The sequence below is a fragment of the Mustelus asterias genome, chromosome 13 (assembly GCF_964213995.1).
Source record: "Mustelus asterias chromosome 13, sMusAst1.hap1.1, whole genome shotgun sequence".
Classification (NCBI taxonomy): Eukaryota; Metazoa; Chordata; class Chondrichthyes; order Carcharhiniformes; family Triakidae; genus Mustelus; species Mustelus asterias.
Window position 1 is genome coordinate 29,690,952 of NC_135813.1, and position 25,219 is coordinate 29,716,170.

The window sequence follows — 25,219 nt, forward strand, 5'->3', positions numbered from 1 at the left end:
GTTTTTGCATGTATTTATGGATGGTGATGGTAGAGGCTCCAGCTTTCTTTTCATCACATGGCTGACCAGGAATCTCTCCCACTCTTGCTGCCTGTCATTGATATGTGTTGGACGATTTGCAGTTTGATGCTCAACCCTGTCTGACCACATTACGAACACACCTTTCTCGGCCATCAAGTCCCTGATCTTGAACCTTGAACTTCTGGCTCAGAGGCAAAGATGCTACCCACTATGCCACAAAATCTCAGACAATAAGTATTAAAGTGAAATTTGTGAAGTCAGAATGACGATTTCAACATAAATTATCTGCGATTTTTTAAAAAAGCTGTGTATTTTGACTTTAGCTATTGTAAGCAGTAGGAGCATGAACAGAATATATGGTAATTTTACTTCTTGAGTTCAGTCTGATCTTTGGGCACTTGGCTGATCCAATATAACTACCTCCTTTTAGTTATCCAAATATATTTACTTACTTTCGCTTTGTTTTGGATTTGCTGTGACAAATCTTTCCCCCCTTGTTCCTGATCCTTTCTTTTAGAAATACAATTAAATAACTATATTGCTATGTTACAGTTTCTGCAAATAGGTTTAAGTCCCTGAAAGCTTCCATGATCTAAGATCATCAGCCATAATTTCTTGATAGAAACTACAGGACTCACCTTATGAGACTGTCAAAACTTCTTCCTCAATTCTATTTTCCTTTCTGTCATAGGAGAAATTACTGTTGTCCATTGCACTGCAAAATTTAGTTCCTTTTAGCAATCATTTTGGGAGTGTTTGTGTTCATGGAGATGGCCCTTGCCTATCGCAGGGAAGAAAGAAACTTTATTTTTGAAGAAAAGCACCTTGCTTTATCCTTCACCAAAATTATTTCTTAATTATTGTTATTGTACAGTGGAGAGGAAGCTACAGTTTTGAAAAGCTGTGCAGCAACATGTGTACAGTATTATCCTGAACTGATGGAACGGATCCATCTTTTGCGCTCCGTGAAACACTAATGTGTGGATGCTAAATTGATTATTTGTAAATGATGATTTGAAGTGCGGTGTAGGATTAAGAATGAACTGTTGTACTTTGACACAAATTATAAAAGTTTCCCAATTTGAACGAAAATGTACTTTAAAATTGCTGTTTAACATGCATTTTGTGGATACTCTGGCACTGAAACTGGCTAACTGTGCACATCTAGGCTGTTCCTTTCACGTGGCGCTGATGTTAATATTAAGAATAAGGAAGGAGAGACACCACTCGAATGTTCAAGTCTGAACTCACAAGTGTGGGTGGCGTTACAGGTGAACAAAAAACTGAAACAAGCGTCCGCTAATAAGATTACCCAGGCTGAGAAACTAGTCAGCAGGTACAGTATAACTAACACACTTGGTCTTTTTCAGCTTCAGTTTTAATAGCAATAATTTAAACTTGAATATATTTATATTTTAATTTTCTGTATCCTAGAATCTCTTTTCTTGCTTTTAGCGTATTTGCACTTGGGAAATGATCTTGGAGCAATATGTCACACGGAGTAAATGTTAATGTTACCTCTTAGTTGTGATTTGAAAATCTCTAACTGGAATGTCTTAAAATACATTTAACATGAAAAATCATCAAGTAGCAAAGCAATTTTCTTTTTAAAAGGAATAACAAATTTTGATATTTTCATTACATGTTTTAGATGCATTTTCTAATGTATGTGCTTGCATGGAATGTTTTGTTTTTTTTAATTTTGCACGGTAGCACAGTGGTTAGCACTGCTGCTTCACAGCTCGAGGGACCTAGGTTCGATTCCCAGCTTGGGTCACCGTGTGGAGTTTGCACATTCTCCTCGTGTCTGCATGGGTTTCCTCCGGGTGCTCCGGTTTCCTCCCACAGTCCAAAGATGTGCGGGTTAGGTTGATTGGCCATGCTAAAATTGCCCTTAGTGTCCTGGGATGTGTAGGTTAGACGAATTAGTGGATAAATATGTAGGGATATGGGGGTAGGGCCTGGGTGGGATTGTGGTCGGTGCAGACTCGATGGGCCGAATGGCCTCTTTCTGTGCTGTAGGATTTCTAAGAATTAATTGCAAAAGATACAATTAGTACTGCAGCTACTTACCAGTTCCCATGTGTTGAGACAGGTACATGCTTTGAGGATTTGACTTTTGTTGGATTTTTATGCATGTTTTCTGCTACTAGTTGACTGTAATCTGTAAATCTATTTACAAATGGTGCCATTAATATTTAGTGGCAGCAATAGTGCTGGATTATTTTTCCATGTCATTTATATGTACAAATGAAAGTTGAAGTTTAATTTTTGATTTTTATTGATAAAATGTTTTGTTTGAAGGATCATTATGACTTAGCTACATTACCATAGTCTCTGCACTTCAGAGTAATTAATTGTGTGATGTATTTTTAAGATGATTCTGAGAATAGGGATGAGATATAGTACTTTTAAAAATACAATTTTTGTTATATTATAATCTTACATGGTATTGCTCACAGCAGACCTGGAGCAGCATCAGTGGCTTTTGTTATCAAGTGGAACATTTTTACTTGCAACTGTTGGAATAACCAATTGTGGGGGGAAACATTTAACTGTTATTGAGGAAATGTATATTCACATATACATAGTGATTGATGTTTTTTCCACTGATTTAACATTTTTAATTTGTTAGCTACTATTTCAATTTTCTTATTGAAGGAATATAAATGTATGGAAGTCAGGGGTTCAGTATGTTGTTCAGAACGTTTATTCAGTGTGTGACTGAGTGGCGTTGATATGACGGCCATGAAGGACACGGGGGGGGGGGGGCTCAGTTGCTATGACGGCCATGAAGGACACGGGGGGGGTCATCGATAGATCTTCCTGTGGGCTTTGTTGAGTATGAACTCCCTTACTGAGCAAGTGGAGGCTTTCCTAACGAGAAGTGAGCAGCAGGAGGTTAAAACCTGCTGCTCTAACCCGGACCATGGTTGTAGGCCCCCGGGTACAGACCTGCTTTCTGTAAGCCATGGCTGCAGCTCCTCCTTTGTTTTCCAATAAAGGTTTCTGGTGATGGGAAACTGGCCTTGGTTGAATTACTATATAGGTGGCAAGGAGCTAAAAAAGAGAGACAATCTTTTTTCACTCTTTCCATACAACCTCCAGAAGTTGAGAATCTTCTCTGGTAATGAAAAGCAATTGTGCCTCTTCTCAGGAAACTTGAACCCTATGATATCAGTAGGGTAGGCTGGGCCCAATATACAGAATGCATGCATTGCTTCTTCTGTGCTAACAACATTGAAGGTTCTTCCTTTGGCTTCCAATAAAGGGTTTCTGGTGACAGGAAACTGGCCTTGACTGAATAATTACATGGATATAGCAGAAAAGTTTCAGGTTTTACCCCCAGACTGTGTTGTGTTTGATGTCAATTTGCGGTGGGGTAGGGATTAGGATTGGTCAACACCACCCTGTCTGATATTGAACACCACCTAGACATGATGCAGAGAGAAATATCAGGCAGGAATGTCTATTTAAAAAAATGCCTAATTTTGTTAAATATATTTAAAGCAATGGGGGAAAATAATTTCTATGATTTGTAACCATCATGTCATCATCGCTGCTCATTTTCCTCCTCTTGCACAGATGATGCTCAATACCCATGTGGTGAAACTGAAAGTTTACCTCATGGTCAGATTGACCAGGCAGTAGTTGCAGCTAAAGTAAAGCTTTGAACAAGTTTAATCAATTTAGAAACAAAATGCCATTAAGACTTGTGAGATACTATTTCCACCTTTGTGCATAGCTATGTTCTTGTTGCATTCAGGGAACTTTTTGAATACTTTCCAAGACCGGTTAAAGTAATACTTTGCAAAGTAGGAAATAGAAAATAAGTTTGTTTGCACCTTCTGTGCCTTGCATTCACCATGACCTTCTTAATTGTATACTTGTTTTGGTTGTTTTGATCATCGCCATGACTTCAACAATTATTTTTCTAATTCAAATAACAGAGATATTGGTCGAGGTTATGAACATGTACCAATTCCTTGTGTAAATGGAGTAGATGATGAAGCTTGTCCAAACGACTATAAATATGTTTCCCAAAACTGTGTTACTTCTCCAATGAACATTGACAGGAACATCACACATCTGCAGGTATGTCCAAAAAGAAGGAAACTTCAGTAATGTCAGTTACAGAATGTTGTGACATTCACATTGCCTAAAGATAGACTAAATAATTACAGAGTAAGGCAGCCTCATTATTATTATATTTGAGGTCGTGTGTTCAGATCCCTTAATGGCAAGTTGTGAAACTGAATTCAATAGATATCTGGATTAGCGCCAGAAAAGACTATGAAAGCACAGATTGTCATTCAAAAACAAACTGATTTGTTAATGACCTCCTCGGGAGCAAACCTGCCATCCATTCCCAGACTGGTCTATACATGACTTCAGTTCCACATTCTGGTTAACTTAACGCCCTCTGGTAGCCAGGTATGGGTGATGGATGCCACTACCAAAGAACAGTACAGCACAGGAACAGGCCCTTCGGCCCACCAAGCCTGCGCTGATCACGTTGTCCAATCTAGACCAACCGCCTGTATCCCTCTATTCCCCGCCTGTTCATGTGTCTATCCAGATAAGTCTTAAACATTGCTAACGTCTCAACCACCTCACTTGGCAATGCATTCCAGGCCCCCACCACCCTCTGTGTAAAAAAAAAAACTTCCCCTGTACATCTCTACTGAACCTTTCCCCCCTTACCTTGAACTTATGCCCCTTTGTAATTGTCATTTCTGCCCTGGGGAAAACCTTCCAACTGTTCACCTTATCTATGTCCCTCATAATTTTATAAACTTCTATCAGGTCGCCCCTCAGCCTCCGTCTTTTCAGGGAGAACAATCCCAGTTTATTCAATTTATCCTGCCAATATTGTCCACATCTCGTATATATTTAATATTCATGTAAAAAAAGCACAATGATAAAATCGCCTGAGGGCAAATTGGGAATGTGGAAAACCGTAAATCAGTCATAACCAATCGTAAACTGACAAGGGACAATTTCCACTCCGTCATTTGAGTCCTACAGACATTGGAAGCTGGCTTACCCAGAAAATTATCAAAATTAAAACATGTTACAGTCATATTTAGTGCTGGTAATTTTTCCATGACTGCAGTTATATCCAGAACTAAACTAAGCATCAACACCTGATTTCAGTACATCATCTCTCTGACTCTCTCCAATTCTAGTGGTGCCCTGCAGCGTGGACCTTAGCCTTTCACTTGCATCTAAAAGCAAAAAAAAGGAAGGAAAGTGTATTTTCTTTATACTGAGTTTAATGTCAATTGTACTAGCACAAAATTCTTAAAAGGTGTTGTGTGAGAAAGAAAGGTCATCTTGCCTATTTTTATCTTTAAGTATCAAAGGAGTGAGAAATGTTGACTATCATTATTAGATCTATCTTAATAGTTTCTTAATATGATTACTTGTCAGTTGGCCTTTACAACACCCTGAATCTTCATAGCTTATCCCATTATTAGTGATTTTCCTTCATTGGAAAATGATGCCAAAGTTTTACGTCACAACAAGTGCACAAACAATTTTATCTTTTCATTATTTGAAACAAAACTGGAGAATTGCACAGAACTGCATTATTTTTTAATAATTTATGACATTTTGAGCATAAAACAAAAAATACAGTTTGGTGTTGAGATTCTACTTCAGTGCTCAAAAGATTAACTAAATCTTGGAGAAATACTTAATGGAAAAGACTTGATGGATCTTCCACTTAACCCAAGTTTGTCTATTATGTATATGTTGATAGGGTTTGGGGCTGCATTTTTGATATACATTATCATTTTGGCTGGCTAACTAAGGTTTTTGTTACCATGCATTTGAAAAAGCCAACGGTTATTGTTTGATGTAGTTATTAATGAATTTCTGATTGCTTTGGGATTAAAATGGTACCTTTCTAAAGAAGCTTTATTTGGCTAATAAAAATTATCACATGGCAGTTCAGACAGTCAAAAATGTATAAATTGGAACAGTTCACCACTTGTTTTCAGAGCCATTGGTTGACACTAAATATACTGTTGATGTTTGATAGTATTTAGTTTTTGTGCTCTCGTAAGCTAAAAGCATGCCATTGTTTAGCCCTTTTATAAGGATCCCGATGATATAGGAGCCACTGATCAATCTTTACTGCATTTGCCATTTTCATCTTCCAGGTAATCATTATTGCACCAACATTATAGGCAAATTGTGTCTCCTTCCTCAAACTGTCTCTTTTATTGTCATTCAGAGGCATTCTTCAGAACCATTTTCAGACAGGTGGGAAGGGGATGTGTAAGGGATAATATTGTGCAACAAATACTGAGGTCTGAAATGTTGGGGCTCTCACACTAAAACCTTGTACAATGAATGCACCAAGAATAGTGTGTAACAATGCTCGCAATCTTTTATATTTTCGATGTTTTCGGGAGCAGGTAATAACTGTATCAGGAAGGGTAGTTGTACCTTTGGGAATGTAACAGTTGTAGTTGAGTTGAAGTTTCAAGGTAAAGTAAGGTCCACATACTCGTGTGAAGGAATGTATATGACTTGGAAGTGTAAATCAACCAGAGTAGGATTGGCTTGAAAAAGAACAAACATTTTTGGAAAGGTTGGAGATTTGGAGGTGTTACCATAAATTCATGTTTATTTAAGTTTTTATAGTTTGTACTGTAGTGTCAGCGTTCACAAACAATTGTGTGTGTGTGTTGCGTGCAAGTAAATGTGTGTGCTAATCACTTTTACAATTATAGATTGACTCAAAATGCATGCAAGACTTCTTGTGTCATTAATTCCTGATGCACAAGTCCCCCACAGTCAACTATACTGGCAAATATATTTGATGCGATTGATGGCAATAGGGATTCACTGCTTCATGTGTCTCCTGAACCATGACCTCTCCATTGGACTGTTAAGTGCACTGAGCTGGTTTAAGTCTCCCATCTCCATGCTAGCAGTATAAACTTCTGTCATAATGCTGGCATCCATGATGCACGAGCTCAGTATCTTTTGCCAGGCTTCCATTTTGTTTAAATTGGAGAACTTGCTTTTTAAATTAAAGTAGAACCACCTACATTCTCTCAAGCCTTTATAAGTTTGCTGGAGGATGGTTAGAAAAATGTAGGGATTATGTTTTCTAAATCACCAACCAAAGGAGGGCAGGGGGAAAGATGAAACAACAGGAAGCATAACATAAAGATCAGTTTGATGTTTTTCTCTCCAAAATAGAGTTAAAAGCTTTTTACCCTGGGACTTATTCCACTATACAATGGCCATTGAACATCTTAATGTAACAGGCTGTACGGCACCTTTTCTTTTTAAAAAAAAAATTGGTTGGAGGAGGTTGATTGACATATATTCCATGCAGTATTTCAATTCATTGATTTGCAGACCCTAAATGCAGTGACCAGCCTTGAGTAAATATTGTGCATATGTAAGGTTTCTAGTAAATTCTCTTTTCACAAGTACTGCAATTAAATAAAAAAGGGGCGAAATCAAATCTTTCAAATCAACAATTGGTTTACAAAAAACACTCAACTAAAAATTCCTATACTGCAAATTCTGATTTTTCATTCTGATTTTTCAATCTGATTTCAAGCTATTGTATCAATTTAACCCTTTGCAAATGCTGCTGCAGCATTTACATACCACATCCTAAATTCTGTGCTGGAATTTTTTGATTTTCATTATATGTTTCAAATGTGCTTTTTCCCATGCATTAACTTTAAATAGGCTATATACTCAGTATTATGGTTTGTAATGTAAGCCAGGGATGTGTGAAACCATTTCATTCAACTATTACATTATAGCCAACTCAAAAACATGTAAAACAATGACTCCAATTGAGTCCTTAAACAATGGCTAAAAAAGATGGCAAATATTTAACATTCTTCTGAGCTCAGCTATCACACAAGTTAATGTTAGTGAAAGTGACTTATGATAATTGTCTTGATAACAATTTCAACAAGTGACTAACTATGTTCCAGAAATAGTGGCATCAAATAGGTGCTCTGAGAACCCATCCAGCATGTTCATTTTACATTTATCTCCCTAAATGGTAAATATTCAAGGCCACTATTGCTTAAAAATTAAAATCACAGATATTGATAGTTGTAGTGTGTGCATGCGTGAATGTTTTTATGTTCGTTCCCCAGTGCTTTGGAGGAACATCAATCTTCAGGGTTGTCTGCAGGTATGTGTTTTTAAAATTACATTTTATGTTAATTCTGTCTGCTACTGCAAATCTTCTTGTGATTTTACTTTTTTAATAAAAGAAAACCCTCTGGGCAGTGTTGAGGGGGAGTTTGAATTTCAGAGCAGTGTTTAGGATTAATGGAGACTCGGGTCTGTTCAGATGCATTGATTTACTTGTGTGAAGTGACGTTTTAGATAGAAGTGCATTTGAGGCTCACCTCCAACATTCTTTGCATCGATTGGGCTTGGATTTCCCTGTGTTTCACACAGTTCCAGGAAATTCAATCCAGAATCAAAAACTGTGCCCCAGAGAAAGAAGCTTCTTCAAATTCAGATCAGTTTAGATTTCTATACCAGAGTTAAGATTATGCTTACCAAGACAGTCTTCAGCCCTCAAAAGAGCGTTTTTCAAGACTGGTGCTGCATTTGAACCTGTGCCTTTTACACTTGGCTAAATTTGAAACTTGTGTCAGGCAGGACTGATTAAATATGTGGTTATTTGCTTGTTGTGACATTAAGTATTGCTTCCCAGAATGCTGTTACCAGTGAATTTGCTAAATTTAAAAGAAGGAAAACAAAGATGCTTTTCTTTTATGAATAGCCGGAGTGTCTTTTATCAGATGCATGGTACCTCGCCTTAATGTATGATTTTAAAAAATCATTGTGCAAAATTGATTTAAGCTAATACGAAGTTTGATTTTCATGAGAGTAAGATTATATTTTTAATTGTGTATCAACCTCATTAGCATAATTGATGGAATGCTTTATAGGTTTAATTTTTGTTTAGTTACCTACCACTTTTGCAATCTTCATGAATAATTATTTCTCTTTAATGTGTGCACAGTACTGTTTCTGTGACGATGACTGCTCCTCCAATAATTGCATGTGTGGTCAACTAAGTATACGGTGCTGGTATGACCAGGTAAGAAAAAATACTTTTAAGTTGAGAAAAATTATTTCCACCAATTCCCTTTATGGAAACTTAAATTATTTTCTGCAAGTGAAATGGCTGGTTCTGGAGCACACGTCTTCAGTACTATTGTCAGGCTGTTGTCAGAGCTCGTTGTCTTTGCTGTAATCACAACCTTCAGCTGTTTCTTGATATCACACGCCGTGAATTGAATTGGCTGAACACTGGCACCTGTGATGCTGGAGAATGTCACACAAGTTAAATTTTGAGGGTGCTGATGCTACTTGCTATTGTTGAATTGCAAAACTTGTAACATTCTTCCAAGTGAGCAGAGATCGAAAAGTTATTTCTTTTTTAAAATTTGGCCGTGGGATGCTTACATTGTTGGTGTTGCCCATCCTAATTTCCCATGAGAAGCTGGAGGTGTGTCATGGCTATGAACCAAGGTCATCCTTGTGGTATAGGGAGGCCATGGCATAGTGGTAGTATCACTAGACTAATAATCCACTGGACTGGTAATCTAGAAACCCAGAGTAATGCTCTGGGGACCTGGGTTTGAATCCCACCAATGTAAGTGACAAAATTTGAATTCAGTTTTTAAAATCTGGACTTAAAATGATCACTATGAAACGATAGTCAGTTGTCAAAAAAACCCATTTGGTTCACAATGTCCTTTATGGCAGGAAATCTGCCATCCTTATCCAGTCCAGCAGACATGTGACTCCAGATCCACAGCAAATGGTTGATTTACAAATATCTTTGAAATAACCCAGCAAGCCATTCATTTCAAGGGCAATTAGGGTTGGGCAATAAATGCTGGCCCAGTCAGCGACACCCACAGCAGTCGAAGGGAATTCCAGGATTTTGACTTAGTGATAGTGAAGGAACAGTGGTACAGTTCCAAGTTAGGATGGTGTATGGCTTGGGCAACATGAAGGTGGTGGTGTTCCCACATTCCTGTTGTCCTTGTCCTTCTAGGTGTCAAAGATTGTTTTTATGGCAGGCGTTGTCAAAAGAGGCTACAATACATCCTGTAGATGCTACACACTGCTGTCACTGTGTGTCAGTGGTGGAGGGAGTGAATAGGAGGTGAATGGAACAGCGATCAAGCTACCTGCTTTGTCCCAGATGGTTTTGAACTTTTGGGAGTTTTTGGAGACGCACTCATCCAGGCAAGTGGACGTATCTGAAGTAGTCTGAATGGTGCTGAACATCATGCAATCATCAGCAAATATCTCCACTTCTGACCTTATAATGGAGAGAAGGTCATTGATGAAGCAGCTGAACATGGTTGGCCCTGAGCCCTAGATACTTTGCAGAACTACTGCAGCGATGTCTTGGGGCTGAGATGATTGGTTTCCATCAACCATAACAATCTTCCTTTGTGCTAGGTGTGATTCCAACTGGTGGAGAGTTTTATCCCTGATTCTCATTGACTTCAGTTTTACTGGTCCTCCTTGATGCCACATTCAGTCAAATGCTGCCTTGTCCTTGTTTGAAGCAAGTCTATAACAATGTCTGGGACTGAATGGCCCTAGTGAAATCCAAACTGGGCATTACTGAGCAGGGTATGCCTTGAGTAACCGTCAGTTGATAGCACTTCCCATAACACTTTCCATGACACCTTCCATCACTTTGCGAGTAGACTGATGGGGCTGTGATTGGCCAGATTGGATGTATCCTGCATTTTGAATTGGGGACAGACAGCAATTTCCCATATTGCCAGGTAGATGTCAGTGTTGTCGCTGTACTGGAACAACTAGGGTAAAGAGTGCGGCTGGTTCTGGAGCGCACATCTTCAGTACTATTGTCGGGCTGTTGTCAGATCCCACAATCTTCAACTGTTTCTTGATACCATGCGGAATAAATCAAACTGATTGATGACTGGCGCCCATGATGCTGGGGAACTTCAGGAAGAGACCACAATGGATCATCCACATGACACTTCTGGCTTGCTTCAGTCTTGTATTTTTGCAATAATCCTCCCTACAGTGCAGAAGGAGGCCATTAAGTCAACACTGACCCTCTGAAAGAGCAATCCACACATGCCCGCTGCCAAGTCCTATCCCCATAACTCTCACATTTATGATGACTAATCCACCTAACCACATCTTTGGACACTAAAGGGCAATTTAGCGTGGCCACTCCACCTAACCTGCACATCTTTAGACTGTGGGAATAAACCGGAGCATTTGGAGGAAACCCATGCAGATACGGGGAGAACATGCTAACTCCACAAGTCCAGAATCGAACCCGCTTGCCATTATGCCGCCCTTAGATGTGCTGGCCTACCCCATCATTATGGGGGGGGCTCATAGAATAGAATAGCTACAGTGCAGAAGGAGGCCATTTGCCCCATCAAGTCCGTACCGACTCTCGGACAGATTATCTTACCCAGGCCCTCTCCCTTGCCCTATCCCCGTAACTCCACACATTTACCGTGGCTAATCCATCTAACCTACACATCTTGGGACACTAAGGGGCAATTCTTACCATGGCCAATCCACCTAACCTGCACATCTTTGTGTGCGGAGTCTCGTCCCTCTGGCCAGTTGTTTAATTGTTTACCGCCATGCACAACTGGATGTGACAGAACTGCAAAGCTTTGATCGATCTGTTGTTTGTGGTATCACTTTGCACTGTCTATCACATATAACTTACACTTTTTAGAATGCCTATGATGCATCTTCACTAGGTTTGCAGCTCATTTTTAGTTATGCCTGGTACTGCCCTTGCACTCCTCCTTGAACCAATGTTGGCCCGCTGTCTTGATGGTAATGGTAGAGTTGAGGATATGCTGAGTCATGTAGTTAAAGATTGAGGTGAAACGCAACTTTGATGCTGCTGGCCTACAATGTTGCATAGATGCAGAGTTTTGATGCACAAGATCTATTCTGAAGCTATCCCATTTATAATGGTGGCAATGCCACACAACATAATAGAGATATCTTCAGTCCAAAGGTGGGACTTGATCTATTCAAGGACTGCATGGTGATCACTTCATCCAGTACTGTCATTGACAGATGCATTTCTAACAGATTGGTGAGGTCAAGTTGGTTTTTGCCTTTTCTCTCACTCCCTGCCACAAGCCCAATTTGGCAGATCTCCCTTTAGAGCTCTGTAGTAGTGTTATCTAGCTAATCTTGGTGATGAACATTGAAGTCACTTCAGGGAGCATCGAAGATTGCAATGTATCTTTGCTACCCTCAGTGTTTCTTCACAGTTGCGTTCAATATGGAAGAGTACTGATCCACCAGTTGGGGAAGGCAGTAGGTGGCAAGCAGAAAGTTTCCTTGCCCACCTTTGACCTGATAACATGAGACCTAATGGTGCCCAGAGTCAATGTTTAAGACTCCATGGGTTACACCCTCCTGACTATATACCACCGTGCTTCTACTTCTGGAATCCTGAATGGAGGAGTCTGGGAGATTAGGCATGATTGGTGAGTTGACTATGTTAGGCTGTTGCCCTACATGTCTGGTATAGCTCTCCCAATTTTGGAACAAGTCTCCAGATGTTGGTGAGGAGGACTTTACAAGGTGGACTGAGCAGAATGTGCCTTTGTCATTTATGGTACCTAGGTCCATTACTGGGTGGTCTGTCCAGTTTTTTTATTCTTCAACCCGGTAGAGGCAACATGATACAACTGAGTAGCTTGTTCAGTCATTTCAGAGGGTCTGGGTCACATGTAACAGGCAAGAGCAGCAGATTTCCTTCCCTAAAGGACGTGAGTGAACCACACGGGTATTTACAATGGTGGGATAATTTCATTGCCATGATTACCGATACCAGCCTTTTCTTTTTAAAAACTGTTATTAGTTTTTTATTGAGCTGGAGGAAGGAGTAATTCATCTCGGACTTGACTGATGAGTCTTTTCACACTGGAAAAATGGTTGTGAGCGATGGAGAGTAGTACAGCTGGGTATCATCAGTTTATATATGTAAGGCTACATTAATACTGACTTGAACTTGACTCAAAATTGTGTACCACCTGGATAACTTCAAAAGGGAAGGGATAGGAATAGATTAATTTTATTTTTAAATTGCTGATTGCCATTAAAGTACAGTGCTATCTTTATGTTGCAAGTTAAAATTCAATCATGGAATCTTATTTTTTGCAGGGTACTGGAGGGTGAAAGTAAATTAAATTTAAACAAATGTGGTCCAAGGTTATATGATGGGTTAGGGTATGATATATAATATTAGTTTGGTTTGACTTTCTTTTTAATGGCATTTGGCATCCATTTCGAAAAGTAAATTGTGTTTGTGAACATTTTTAATCAACATGATCTTCATGTGGGGCAAGAAAACTGTCCTTTTTATTCTTATTTAAACTAAGAATTGATATTAGAGTTGTTTCCATTGCAGACATTTTAATTGTACTTCAGCATAGGCTTTTGGAGGAATCTGCACATTGTGCAACATCATATGTTGAGACTATATAAACTCCTCAGTGAAACGAAAGCAAATGCCATCTTTCATAGAATCATACAGTGCAGAAGAGGCCCTTCGGCCCATTGAGTCCGCACTGACACATTAGAAGCACCTGAACTCCCACCTAATCCCATCTGCCAGCACGTGGCCCATAGCCCTGAATGCTATGATGTGCCAAGTGCTCATCCTATGGGAAAATATTGGATTGTTACTCTGCCTCAGTTTTTACCAGCTAAACTGACCAAATGGGCTGAATGTCATTCCAAGTAGATTTCAAGACATCTAATAGCAGTGAAACATGGAGATGATCAAGCTTTGCTTTGGAATTTTTAAAATGCTGACACTTCCTTTAAAAATGTGTTCCTACCAGACATTACAGAGATCCGAAAAATAGATTTTGTCTTTCCAGTTATTTTGAAAGGGATGACCAGCAAGAAATGTACTGAACTGAGTAAATTCGAAATCAGAAGTAGTTGATAATAGTGTTAAAGTAGAAAATGTTTTAGATTTTGTGACTATTCCCATAACAGCACTCGAGATGTTAACTGTTGGTAGAAGTGCATTAGGTAACAAAAGGTTAAAGCTGCTAATGTTTTTGTCGGTTACTCATCACAATCAAAAAGAAAATTGTAATACTTTGTATTCTAAGGATGGACGACTTCTTCCAGAATTCAACATGCTGGAACCACCACTCATCTTTGAGTGTAACCACGCTTGTGGATGTTGGAGGACATGTAAAAATCGTGTGGTGCAAAATGGAATCAGGTCAGGCAAAGTTCGTTATATTTCTCGTGATATAATGTAAACCACATTGATTATAAGATCATAAGAAAAAGGAGCAGGAATAGGTCATTCATCCCAGCGAGCCTGCTCCACCTTTCGATAAGGTCATAGATGATCAGATTGTGGCTTTAATCCACTTGCTGCTCATCCCTCCATAGCCTTTAATTCCCTTGTCGAAAGTTAACTCTGCCTAGCTCAGCCTAGAATATATTCAATGATCCAATGTCCACTATTATTTGTGGAAAAAGATTCCAAAAACTAACAACTCTGAGAGAAGAAATTCCCGCTCATCTCTGTCTTAAATAGGAGATTCCTTATTTTTAAACTGTACCCTCTAGTTCTAGATTCATCCACAAGAGGAAACATACCATCAGAATCTTATATGTTACAATTAGATTGCCTCTCATTTTTCTAAACTCTGAGTATAGACGAACCTGCTCAATTTTTTCTCATGAGGCAACCGTTTCATTCCAGGAACCAGACTGATGAAGAGTCTCCGAACTGCATCCGATTAAAATATATCCCTCCTTAACTGTACACAGTATTCCAAGTACAGCCTACACTGTTGTAGAAAGACTTCTCTACTTTTATACTTGTATAGTATTCACATTACTAATTAATATAAAATTACTTCTATTTACTCTTAAATTTGCTGTCAGCCTGTTCGGGAGACGACGCGAGTAAATATGTTTAAATCTTTTAGGTTCAAACTGCTATACTTTCTCAATGTACTGCAGATGCAGATGTTATATATCTTTTGTACAAGATTGCTTGTAAACCACAACACAGTGTTTGAGTGTGTAATGATCTGAACTTGTACACTAAAGTTTGAATGTCAGTTTTAACAAATATTTTACTTGGCCTGTTCCAAATGGGTGACTCAGATCATTGTCCATTAACTTTCTGAGAGAGGAAAGCAATCTGGAGGATTATTTCCTGTATTCATCAATAGATTGCTCGGGTTGACCATATAGATGCACTGAAACAGAAATCAAGCTCCAATCTTTTAATGCTTGGTTCTCCACACTGTCTAGTGTGAGAATCAGAAATTGCACCACGGGAAGTATCCATTTGGGCATACGAGCAGTTGCCAGTTCTTCAACTGGGGCTGTCTATTCTAAAACCAATTCCCTGCTCTTTCCTTATATCTTATAGAATGATAAAATTAAATTCCCCACATTTGATATTATATGTCAGATTTTTTTCATATATAAATTAAAGCATTAGTACAAACAACAAACCTAATGGTGGAGATTGGGGCTTTTCTTTATTGTCGCTCTAGCAAAGAGTTGGCGCACATGAGAGCCAAATGGATAGTTGTATCAAACTGTAAGGACGATATTGTGTTTAAACAATGCTGCAACTCTTCAGGGTGTAGAAATGCAACCCCATTTGTGTTTAAACAGCACTGAACAGCAGTTCTACAATCAGTCACTCTCAAAATAATGCTCAGAACATTATTCTGATGCTTTGATCATAATGAAATCTAACTAAGCCCTTTAGTCTGTCTAATAGCCTGCAAACTGAAATGCATCACAGAGAACTAAGGCTTTTTTTTCTCTCGCGTAAAGAAGCAAAAATATTAATCTCATCTTTTGCTACTGGCAGAGAATCAAATATCTACTTTCCCCTCAATTTGTCTGTGTCAAGAATGTAACATTTCCCCTTGATGTAATAATCAAAACTGTAGTTCTTAATTTCCATCATTGTATTGCATGATTCTCATAAAATTCTCACACTTAAATAACCTGTTTCATAATCATGATTTCTCATTTTATTATGTTTAGTTGCTAACAATAATTTTGCATGTTAAAATTGGTTTCAAACGGGTTAGCAATGAACCATTCAAGAAAAAAAAAACAACTTTCAAACTACACGTCTTATGTAGCATCGGAAAAACAAGGTTTCTTTGAAAGCTAGCAGGTAAAATTAATGCGTTGTTTTAATGCTAAAAAGGCTTATATTTATTAGTGTCTTATCACCTTCACATATGGCAAATTACTTTGAAATGCATGATTTATTATATGTGCTGTGGCTATTTTGCACACAGCAAGAATTCGTAAACAACATTGAGTTGAATGGCTGGTTAATTTGTGGCATGGTCACTTTACAAATTTTCCTGAAAACGTTAACTTTATATTGCACTACTATGCTTACAATTTTTTCTCAGTTGCCTATTCCTTTTTGTCATCCTTACAGGGTTCGACTACAGACCTATCGTACAAATAAAATGGGATGGGGTGTTCGGTCATTGCAGGACATTCCTAAGGGTCATTTTATCTGCGAGTAAGTGTTGGACTTCACAATCACTAATGATGCAAATGAAGAATTATTTATATTTAAAATTAATTTTCCTGATGTGAAAGTGATTTAAATGCCAATACTTCAAAGCTCTATACAAAAACATGTGGTAATGTTTTTACCACCCTACTAAATTCTGAAGGCCTTTGATGTTCGATGCACTTTTCAAGTTTATTAAAAAAGTATAGAATGACATACGGCTATTTGGTCCAGCAGGACTCTCTCCCATAGATCAAGCACATTGACCTTTTTTAGGTATATATAATTTAGGCTCTGCTGACAAAAATTAATAACTACAGCTATCGCTTGAATAAATCTAAAGCTGTGATAAATGTCTGCCCTTGGGTAATTTACCAAAGCTCCAGGATACCAGTTTAAAGGTTGCATTTTGAGTTGCGTTACTACAGATTTGCCTGCCAGACGCTGATGTACCAGTATTATACAGGAAAAATAACTAATACCCTTCATTTTCATCTGTCTCTTAGTTGTAGCAGAACATGCAGTAGGCTGCATCTAATTTGGCCAACTATTGCTGCACCCACAGTGTGATTGAGTGTATTCTCATTTAATAGTCTTGCTGTAAATTTATATGAGAAAAAAAATCCTTATGTAGCAACAGCCTTGTGTATTTTTGATGTTCAGTTCTCTCAATCTCCTGCCTTTCTATACAATCAGAGTTTGAATTATAATGTTTGATTTCTTTCATGTCTTGCTGACATGTCAATATTGTGAAATGTTCATTGTCACTGATGTATTGGGTTTGCTAAGAGGTCGTACTGTGCAGTGGATTCTTTTATGCATATCTTTGTGTGTGTCTCTGTTATTTAGTGAACTTCCTTGTTCATTTCAATTAACATTAAGCATACCATTGTCTAACAGAATATAAACAGCACACAAACCTAACTATTCAGAGCAATATTTATTGTTGTTTGTGAAACATTTTATGAGATAAATCACTATCATGAATCTGTGTGATCTAAAATGTGTACCAGTAATGACATTGCGACTGGAACTAATTTTCTGTTCTATTTCGTATCATAGCTATGCCATATTTATGGAGGTAGGCAAATATGTGGTAACACTAAGTAATTTTATCCCAGGTAGCCTCAGTTAAACAGGGACAGATGCTTACGCAATGGTGAACAAGGACAACCAGTGTTTACTGTACCTGTTACATAGGAGTGTCAATCCAGCTCCACAAGACAATTGAGACATTTTCAGGAGACCATTTATCCATGGCACATAGAACATAGAACAGTACAGCACAGAACAGGCTCTTCGGCCCACGATGTTGTGCCGAGCTTTATCTGAAACCAAGATCAAGCTATCCCACTCCCTATCATCCTGGTGTGCTCCATGTGCCTATCCAATAACCGCTTAAATGTTCCTAAAGTGTCTGACTCCACTACCACTGCAGGCAGTCCATTCCACACCCCAACCACTCTCTACGTAAAGAACCTACCTCTGATATCCTTCCTATATCTCCCACCACGAACCCTATAGTTATGCCCCCTTGTAATAGCTCCATCTACCCGAGGAAATAGTCTTTGAACGTTCACTCTATCTATCCCCTTCATCGTTTTATAAACCTCTATTAAGTCTCCCCTCAGCCTCCTCCGCTCCAGAGAGAACAGCCCTAGCTCCCTCAACCTTTCCTCATAAGACCTACCCTCCAAACCAGGCAGCATCCTGGTAAATCTCCTCTGCACTCTTTCCAGCGCTTCCACATCCTTCTTATAGTGAGGTGACCAGAACTGCACACAATATTCCAAATGTGGTCTCACCAATGTCCTGTACAGTTGCAGCATAACCCCACGGCTCTTAAACTCCAACCCCCTGTTAATAAAAGCTAACACAATATAGGCCTTCTTCACAGCTCTATCCACTTGAGTGGCAACCTTTAGAGATCTGTGGATATGAACCCCAAGATCTCTCTGTTCCTCCACAGTCTTCAGAACCCTACCTTTGACCCTGTAATCCACATTTAAATTAGTCCTACCAAAATGAATCACCTCACATTTATCAGGGTTAAACTCCATTTGCCATTTTTCAGCCCAGCTTTGCATCCTATCTATGTCTCTTTGCAGCCTACAACAGCCCTCCACCTCATCCACTACTCCACCAATCTTGGTGTCATCAGCAAATTTACTGATCCACCCTTCAGCCCCCTCCTCTAAGTCATTAATAAAAATCACAAATAGCAGAGGACCAAGCACTGATCCCTGCGGCACTCCGCTAGCAACCTGCCTCCAATCCGAAAATTTTCCATCGACCACCACCCTCTGTCTTCGATCAGACAGCCAGTTACCTATCCAATCGGCCAACTTTCCCTCTATCCCACACCTCCTCACTTTCATCATAAGCCAACCATGGGTGACCTTATCAAACGCCTTACTAAAATCCATGTATATGACATCAACTGCCCTACCTTCATCAACACACTTAGTTACCTCCTCAAAAAATTCAATCAAATTTGTGAGGCACGACTTGCCCTTCACGAATCCGTGCTGACTATCCCGGATTAATCCGCATCTTTCTAAATGGTCGTAAATCCCATCTCTAAGGACCTTTTCCATCAATTTACCAACCACCGAAGTAAGACTAACCGGTCTATAATTACCAGGGTCATTTCTATTCCCTTTCTTAAACAGAGGAACAACATTCGCCATTCTCCAGTCTTCTGGCACCATCCCCGTGGACAGCGAGGACCCAAAGATCAAAGCCAAAGGCTCTGCAATCTCATCCCTTGCCTCCCAAAGAATCCTAGGATACATTTCATCAGGCCCAGGGGAATATCATTAGTTTTTACAAATTACACCCCCTTCCCCATGCCTCATACAAATCTCAGTGACTCTCATCCATCAGACCAGTCACAATGTTCCTGCTCCACTTTATGTCTCAAGCTTTCGGTATCCATTGCATACTTGAAATTCCTAAAATCCACATTTTTCATTGCCTGTCTGGTGAGGCTATTCCAACTTTTCAATACATTGTGCATGATGAAATAATTTTTAAGTTCTGTGTTGAACTTTATTCATCCAAGCTTGAAAATTTTGCCCTAGAACAGCTACTAAACTAGATCCCAGACTGATGCTCAACACAAACTATTTCAATTAGGATCTGGACAGTATTGTCACAGTCCTCTTTACAGCACTTTTTTCCAATGTAACCTTTTCCTCATAGCATGGGTGCACAAATGAATTTGTCACCTTTGTTGCCTTTTCTACAGCCCACCCCCAAACAAAAACCTCTAATGTGCTTCCTTCCCATGATGGAGCAATGCTACTTCTTTTGGAACCTGTATTCTATCTTTTCAGCTATATATTCCAAGACCCTATATATCTTTTATCATCTCTCCTGCATATTGTGTTGATGGGTTACATGAGCTTTATACAAGAAAAATTCTTGCCCTTATGGGTTCTTGTAGACTGTTTGTTTCTCTAGGAGGCACCAAAGCTTTATACTGCAATGGTCTCTGCCTGCCATATTACTGTTCTGTTGGAAAAATCCTATTCAAGGAAAAAAGGATTTGAGGAGTGTTTCTCTTAACGGAACATCAGGAGAACTTGGAAGGCTTGGGCATTTCTTCCCCCAATGGTGCAATGATGGCATATTCAGATAATTCCTCTCATGCCGATCACTAGTAGCTCTCAATTGTCTCCATTAGCATGGGTTTGTTTATCCTCCTAACTTGTGAAATAAAATAACGTTTCACTCTTTTCCCTGAGCATCTGTAATGTTAAAGTTAAGAATAATATATTGGTGACAGAGTGGCTTAATTAGCCTGATAATTTCTGAAGTTCATTTCTGTACCTTGCACGTTGCTTATGTAAAAAGTAGTGGTGGTATTGCTGTTGCAACCTTATCCTGATTTAGATACTTCTTTGCATGCCATAAATTGCGGTTCATTATAGATTATTGTTCTTCAAATGTTGATTGTGGAAACCATTAGAAAATATACTTAGGTGTGTTCGTCACCGATAAGTCTTTTAAGGTTTAAGTCTGAGAAATACTGTTTCTTGATATTTCAGTACAACTGTAAGTGAAGGTGGTTAAGATAGTATTGTTGGCCAGGTGTTATCAGATTATATATTCCAGCAACCATATTGGCTGATTTTACTTTGATATTAATGCATCACTCTTCGTTTGGCAATAGAAACAATCTTTTAAACAATGTGACCTTTTCTTTGTACAAGATATGTTGGGGAACTTATAACAGATGCAGAGGCAGATGTCCGAGAAGATGACTCCTATCTTTTTGACCTCGATAATAAGGTACTGATTATTTTGTCTCGTGGCCTTTCTGTGCCAGATCAATTTTTATCTTTCTTTGTTATTACCTCATCACATTAAGATTTCATTTACAAATCAGTTTGTTTAATGCTGATCGCTAGTCTTGAATGTTGTCCCTTTTCTTAAAATGCTGCGTGGTTAACAGAAGAAATACAAAGAGAAAACATCTCAATCAAGAAAATGAGTAAAAATGATGGGCAGGATTTTTCTCCCATTCCACAGCATGTTTCACAGTGGCGGGAGGTGGCAGGCACTCGCTGGCGGTGGGATCTTACAGCCCCGCTGTTAACGGGGTTTCCCATTGAACGCACTCCTCACCGCCGGGAAACCGGCGGCAGGGGTGCACGTCGGTGAGACTGTAAAATCCTGCCGGTGTGAAAGGGAGCAAGATTTCAGCAAATAAATTGGATGGGAAAACTGCACATGTGCAATCCGTTTTCTGTAACCTAATGTATTGTCCTAACTGGCTTACTATGAATTATTGTACTGAATCCAGATCGATTCATGTTAACAATAAGGATGGAGGAATTTCAACAACATTGATTGTGGCATAAACTTTAATGTGCAAATGATCATTATTGAAAGGACAACAGTATATAATTCACAAACTTTGAAAATTGCCTTTGACTGTTTAATGAAGATAAGTATAAGTGTTTTCAATATACAATGTAATATACCTCATGTGAAAAAGGATTGTCAAAAAATCTTCTGCCAAACAAAGTAAGATGTATTTTAATTATTCCCTTCTCTACCATTTGGAAACCCCACCTCATGTTGGGCTTAGGCACACAGTTAAGATAAACGTCACAGATGTTAGTAATTAGACCTAGGACCAAACGGTTAAATTGGAAGACTAAAGAGTTTGCGTCAAGGTTGATAATGTGCTGTGTACTGGGTTGGTGCTAAACTTGCTGGCTCGTTGCCTCCAAACCTGAGACAGACTGTGGTGCTGATTGGCATGACTTCAATTTCATTTGTCCACTGACAGATTTTGTTACTGATGTCTGTGGAGTTGCTTACAGCCGTGTGAGAGAGATCCAAAGTAGCAACCCTCCACAGGGAAGCAAAAGACAATTCTTCCTGTTGGCTGGGAAACATTTTCACATTTGTTAGCTGAAGTGTTTGATTTTGAAATTATTATCGTTGTATATGTCCTTTCACTTTGCATCTATTTTTGTAAAGATTTTTACCAAAAAATGAATATATATTTTGTTATTTAACCTTGAGGGTTTCAGCAAATTCCCAATGAGCTCAGCTGGCTCAGTAACTTGAACTATTTTCTCAATAAACAACTAATGTTATATACTTTGAGACCAAATGGCAATTCATCAAAATGGTGCATTGAATGGTATTTATGAGAGCATATTGGATAACTGTATCCAGCAGTGTGGAGATTTGATCGTTTACTGAAGTATTTCCTGTGACATTGCATCCAATGAATCAGGAGTTTTTATTTAAAAGTTATGTCAAGTAGAATTAGAAGAAACACTGATTATACCTATAATGAGCATCATCCTTTGACCTGCAAGAACAGAGAAGTGGGCCTAGACTTTGGCAGTACCGAGATGGAAGACACTGAGGGAGATTCTGAATAAGTTTTTTTTTGTCTTTCTCATTCCTCTCCTGTTTCTCACTCTTCTTCTTTCCCTCAACTGATTTTGTTTCTCTGCACACTTTATTTCCTCCTATTTTCAGAAGTGGGGTGACATGACTTGCAGGTAAAGGAACTACCAGTGAATGCAGGCTACATTTAAAATAAAAATGTGACCCCCTTCGAGCTCGCATCCCCTCCCCACAATCAAATGTGCTTTTCTGGCCTGCCGTTCTAGCAAAGTCCTGAGTCTTTCTTTTTCTTAATATCTCTTCAATGGTGTTGTTACCTGTTCAATTCCTGTATCCTGTCTTTCGCCTTTGCTCAGCTGTCATTCATCTCACTGTAAACTCTGCATCCACTATCCTTTTTTAAAAATCTTATTTGCTTCCCACAAAAGTCAGTGATGAGGAAAAACTACAGGCCCCATACACACATTCAGTTTCTGTACTCCCCTTCCTCTTCCTTTACTGTTCCACTCAAAAATCAAAACTCCTTTATGATTTCAACATCCAACCTTTTTTAAAAGAGAAATAAATCAAATCCTATTAATCTGTTTGTCTCCCCTTTTCACTTATAGGCATTAGCAATTTAAAGCTCAGTCGCACAGCTTTAGGCATCAGCCTTTTCTGACTGTCAGATGAAATCATTGATTAGCTTCAAAAACAGTTTCGAAAATTGAATTATTAACACGAAGAAACATTCTCTCACTCACACTTTCTGAATTGTTTGCCAGTTTTGTGCATCTGTTCCTCCTTGCTGGTTTTGGATATTAGGAATTACGTTTACAAAAGAAAAACAAAATGACAACTAACATTTTTGAGTGGAAAATATAAGCACAACATTTTGAGCAGTTAGTAGGAAAAAATCATTGCCGGGCAGATTATGCAATTAGACAAGGAAAATAAAAATTTATAATGGTATATGTTGACATAATATTGTGACAGATGTAAGATTTCAATATAATTTTTGACACACTGAATCAATATGTGATGAAAATTACCCACAAAACTGATGTCTTTAGCAAGAAGTAGCAATGAGTACTTCAAGTGGTGGAATTGAAGTGAGGGATTTACCCTTTTAAAATCATCCCCAGATCCACTTGCTGTTAATTCATGGACAAACTTCAGATTAGCAAATAAAAGCAAATTGCTGCTGATGCTGGAATCTGAAACCAAAAGAGAAAATGCTGGAAAATCTCAGCAGGTCTGGCATTATCTGTAAGGAGAGAAAAGAGCTGACGTTTCGAGTCCAGATGACCCTTTGTCAAAGCTCTGGACTTGAAACGTCAGCTCTTTTCTCTCCTTTCAGGTGCTGCCAGATCTGCTGAGATTTTCCAGCATTTTCTCTTTTGGTTTGAGATTAGCAAGTTGTACAGTGCAACTTCAAGCAAATTATTTTAACGTTTGTGGTGGGTAAGGTTTTGATATCCACAATCAGAGGAAAATATTCAGCAGGTACATGGAGAAATTTGAGTTCACTAAAGAGAGCCAGCATGGATTTGTAAAAGGCAGATCATGCTTGACGAATCTAATTGCATATTTTAAAGAAGTAACAGAAAAGGTTAATAAAGGGAATGTGATAAATATTGTCCATGCAAATTTTAAGAAAGTATTTGACAAAGTACCACATAAAAGTCTGGTTAGCAAATTTGAGGCTTATGGAATAGGGGGGGTTAATGATAATTTGGATAAAAATTTGGCTTAAGCACAGTTGTGGTAATGGTAATTTTTCAGACTGGATGGTGGTAGATAGAGATGTTCCCCAAGGGTCAGTGCTAGACCTCTGCCTTTTTTTGTTATGTAGAAAATACTTGGATCTTGGAATAAGGAGCAAAGTTTCAAACATTTCCGATGATGCCAAACATCTGGTGGTATCCAGGCAGATGGAATTTAATATAGAAAAGTGTGAGGTGATGCATTTTAGCAGAAGGGATGGAGATGGGCAGTATAGGTTTAATGTCGCAATTCTAAAGAGTGTGCAAGATCAAAGGGACCTGGGCATGCATGTGAGTTGATCTTTGAAGGTGACAGGACACATTGAGAGAGTGGTTAACAAAGAATATGGGATCCTGGGCTTCATAAAAAGATGCATGGAGTACAAAAGTAGGGAGGTTATGCTGAACCTTTTATAAAGCACTGGTTAGGACTTTGCTAGATTATTGTCTCCAATTATTTTTTTAAAAATTCATTCATGGGATGTGGGTGTCACTGGCGAGACCAGTGTTTATTGCTCATCCCTAATTGCCCTTGATGGGTGGTGATGAGCTGTGTTTTGGTCACCATACTTTAGGAAAGATGTGAATGCCCTTGAGTGCAGAGATGATACACCAGATGGTTCTGGGGTGAAGTGGGATGGGGTGTAGCAGGGCGGGGTTGTGGGGAAAATAGTTACAGGTTATAGGGCGGCACGGTAGCACAGTGGTTAGCACTGCTGCTTCACAGCTCCAGGGTCCTGGGTTCGATTCCCGGCTCGGGTCACTGTCTGTGTGGAGTTTGCACATTCTCCTCGTGTCTGCGTGGGTTTACTCCGGGTGCTCCGGTTTCCTCCCACAGTCCAAAGATGTGCGGGTTAGGTTGATTGGCCAGGTTAAAAATTGCCCCTTAGAGTCCTGGGATGCGTAGGTTAGAGGGATTAGCGGGTAAATATGTGGGGGTAGGGCCTGGGTGGGATTGTGGTCGGTGCAGACTCGATGGGCCGAA

The 25,219-nt window shown here is 39.0% G+C and overlaps 1 protein-coding gene across 8 annotated transcripts in view; it reads left to right on the forward strand.

Moving 5' to 3' along the window:
- LOC144502549 (histone-lysine N-methyltransferase EHMT1-like) overlaps window positions 1–25,219 on the forward strand; it is a 163,713-nt gene that overhangs the window by 124,832 nt on the left and 13,662 nt on the right. For all 8 annotated transcript variants that reach the window (XM_078226630.1, XM_078226629.1, XM_078226633.1 and 5 more), the window contains 6 exons: window positions 1,190–1,357; window positions 3,972–4,116; window positions 9,050–9,127; window positions 14,199–14,314; window positions 16,532–16,618; window positions 20,830–20,908. In XM_078226630.1, the coding sequence (XP_078082756.1) occupies window positions 1,190–1,357; window positions 3,972–4,116; window positions 9,050–9,127; window positions 14,199–14,314; window positions 16,532–16,618; window positions 20,830–20,908 (673 nt within the window). The remainder of the gene's footprint in view (window positions 1–1,189; window positions 1,358–3,971; window positions 4,117–9,049; window positions 9,128–14,198; window positions 14,315–16,531; window positions 16,619–20,829; window positions 20,909–25,219) is intronic.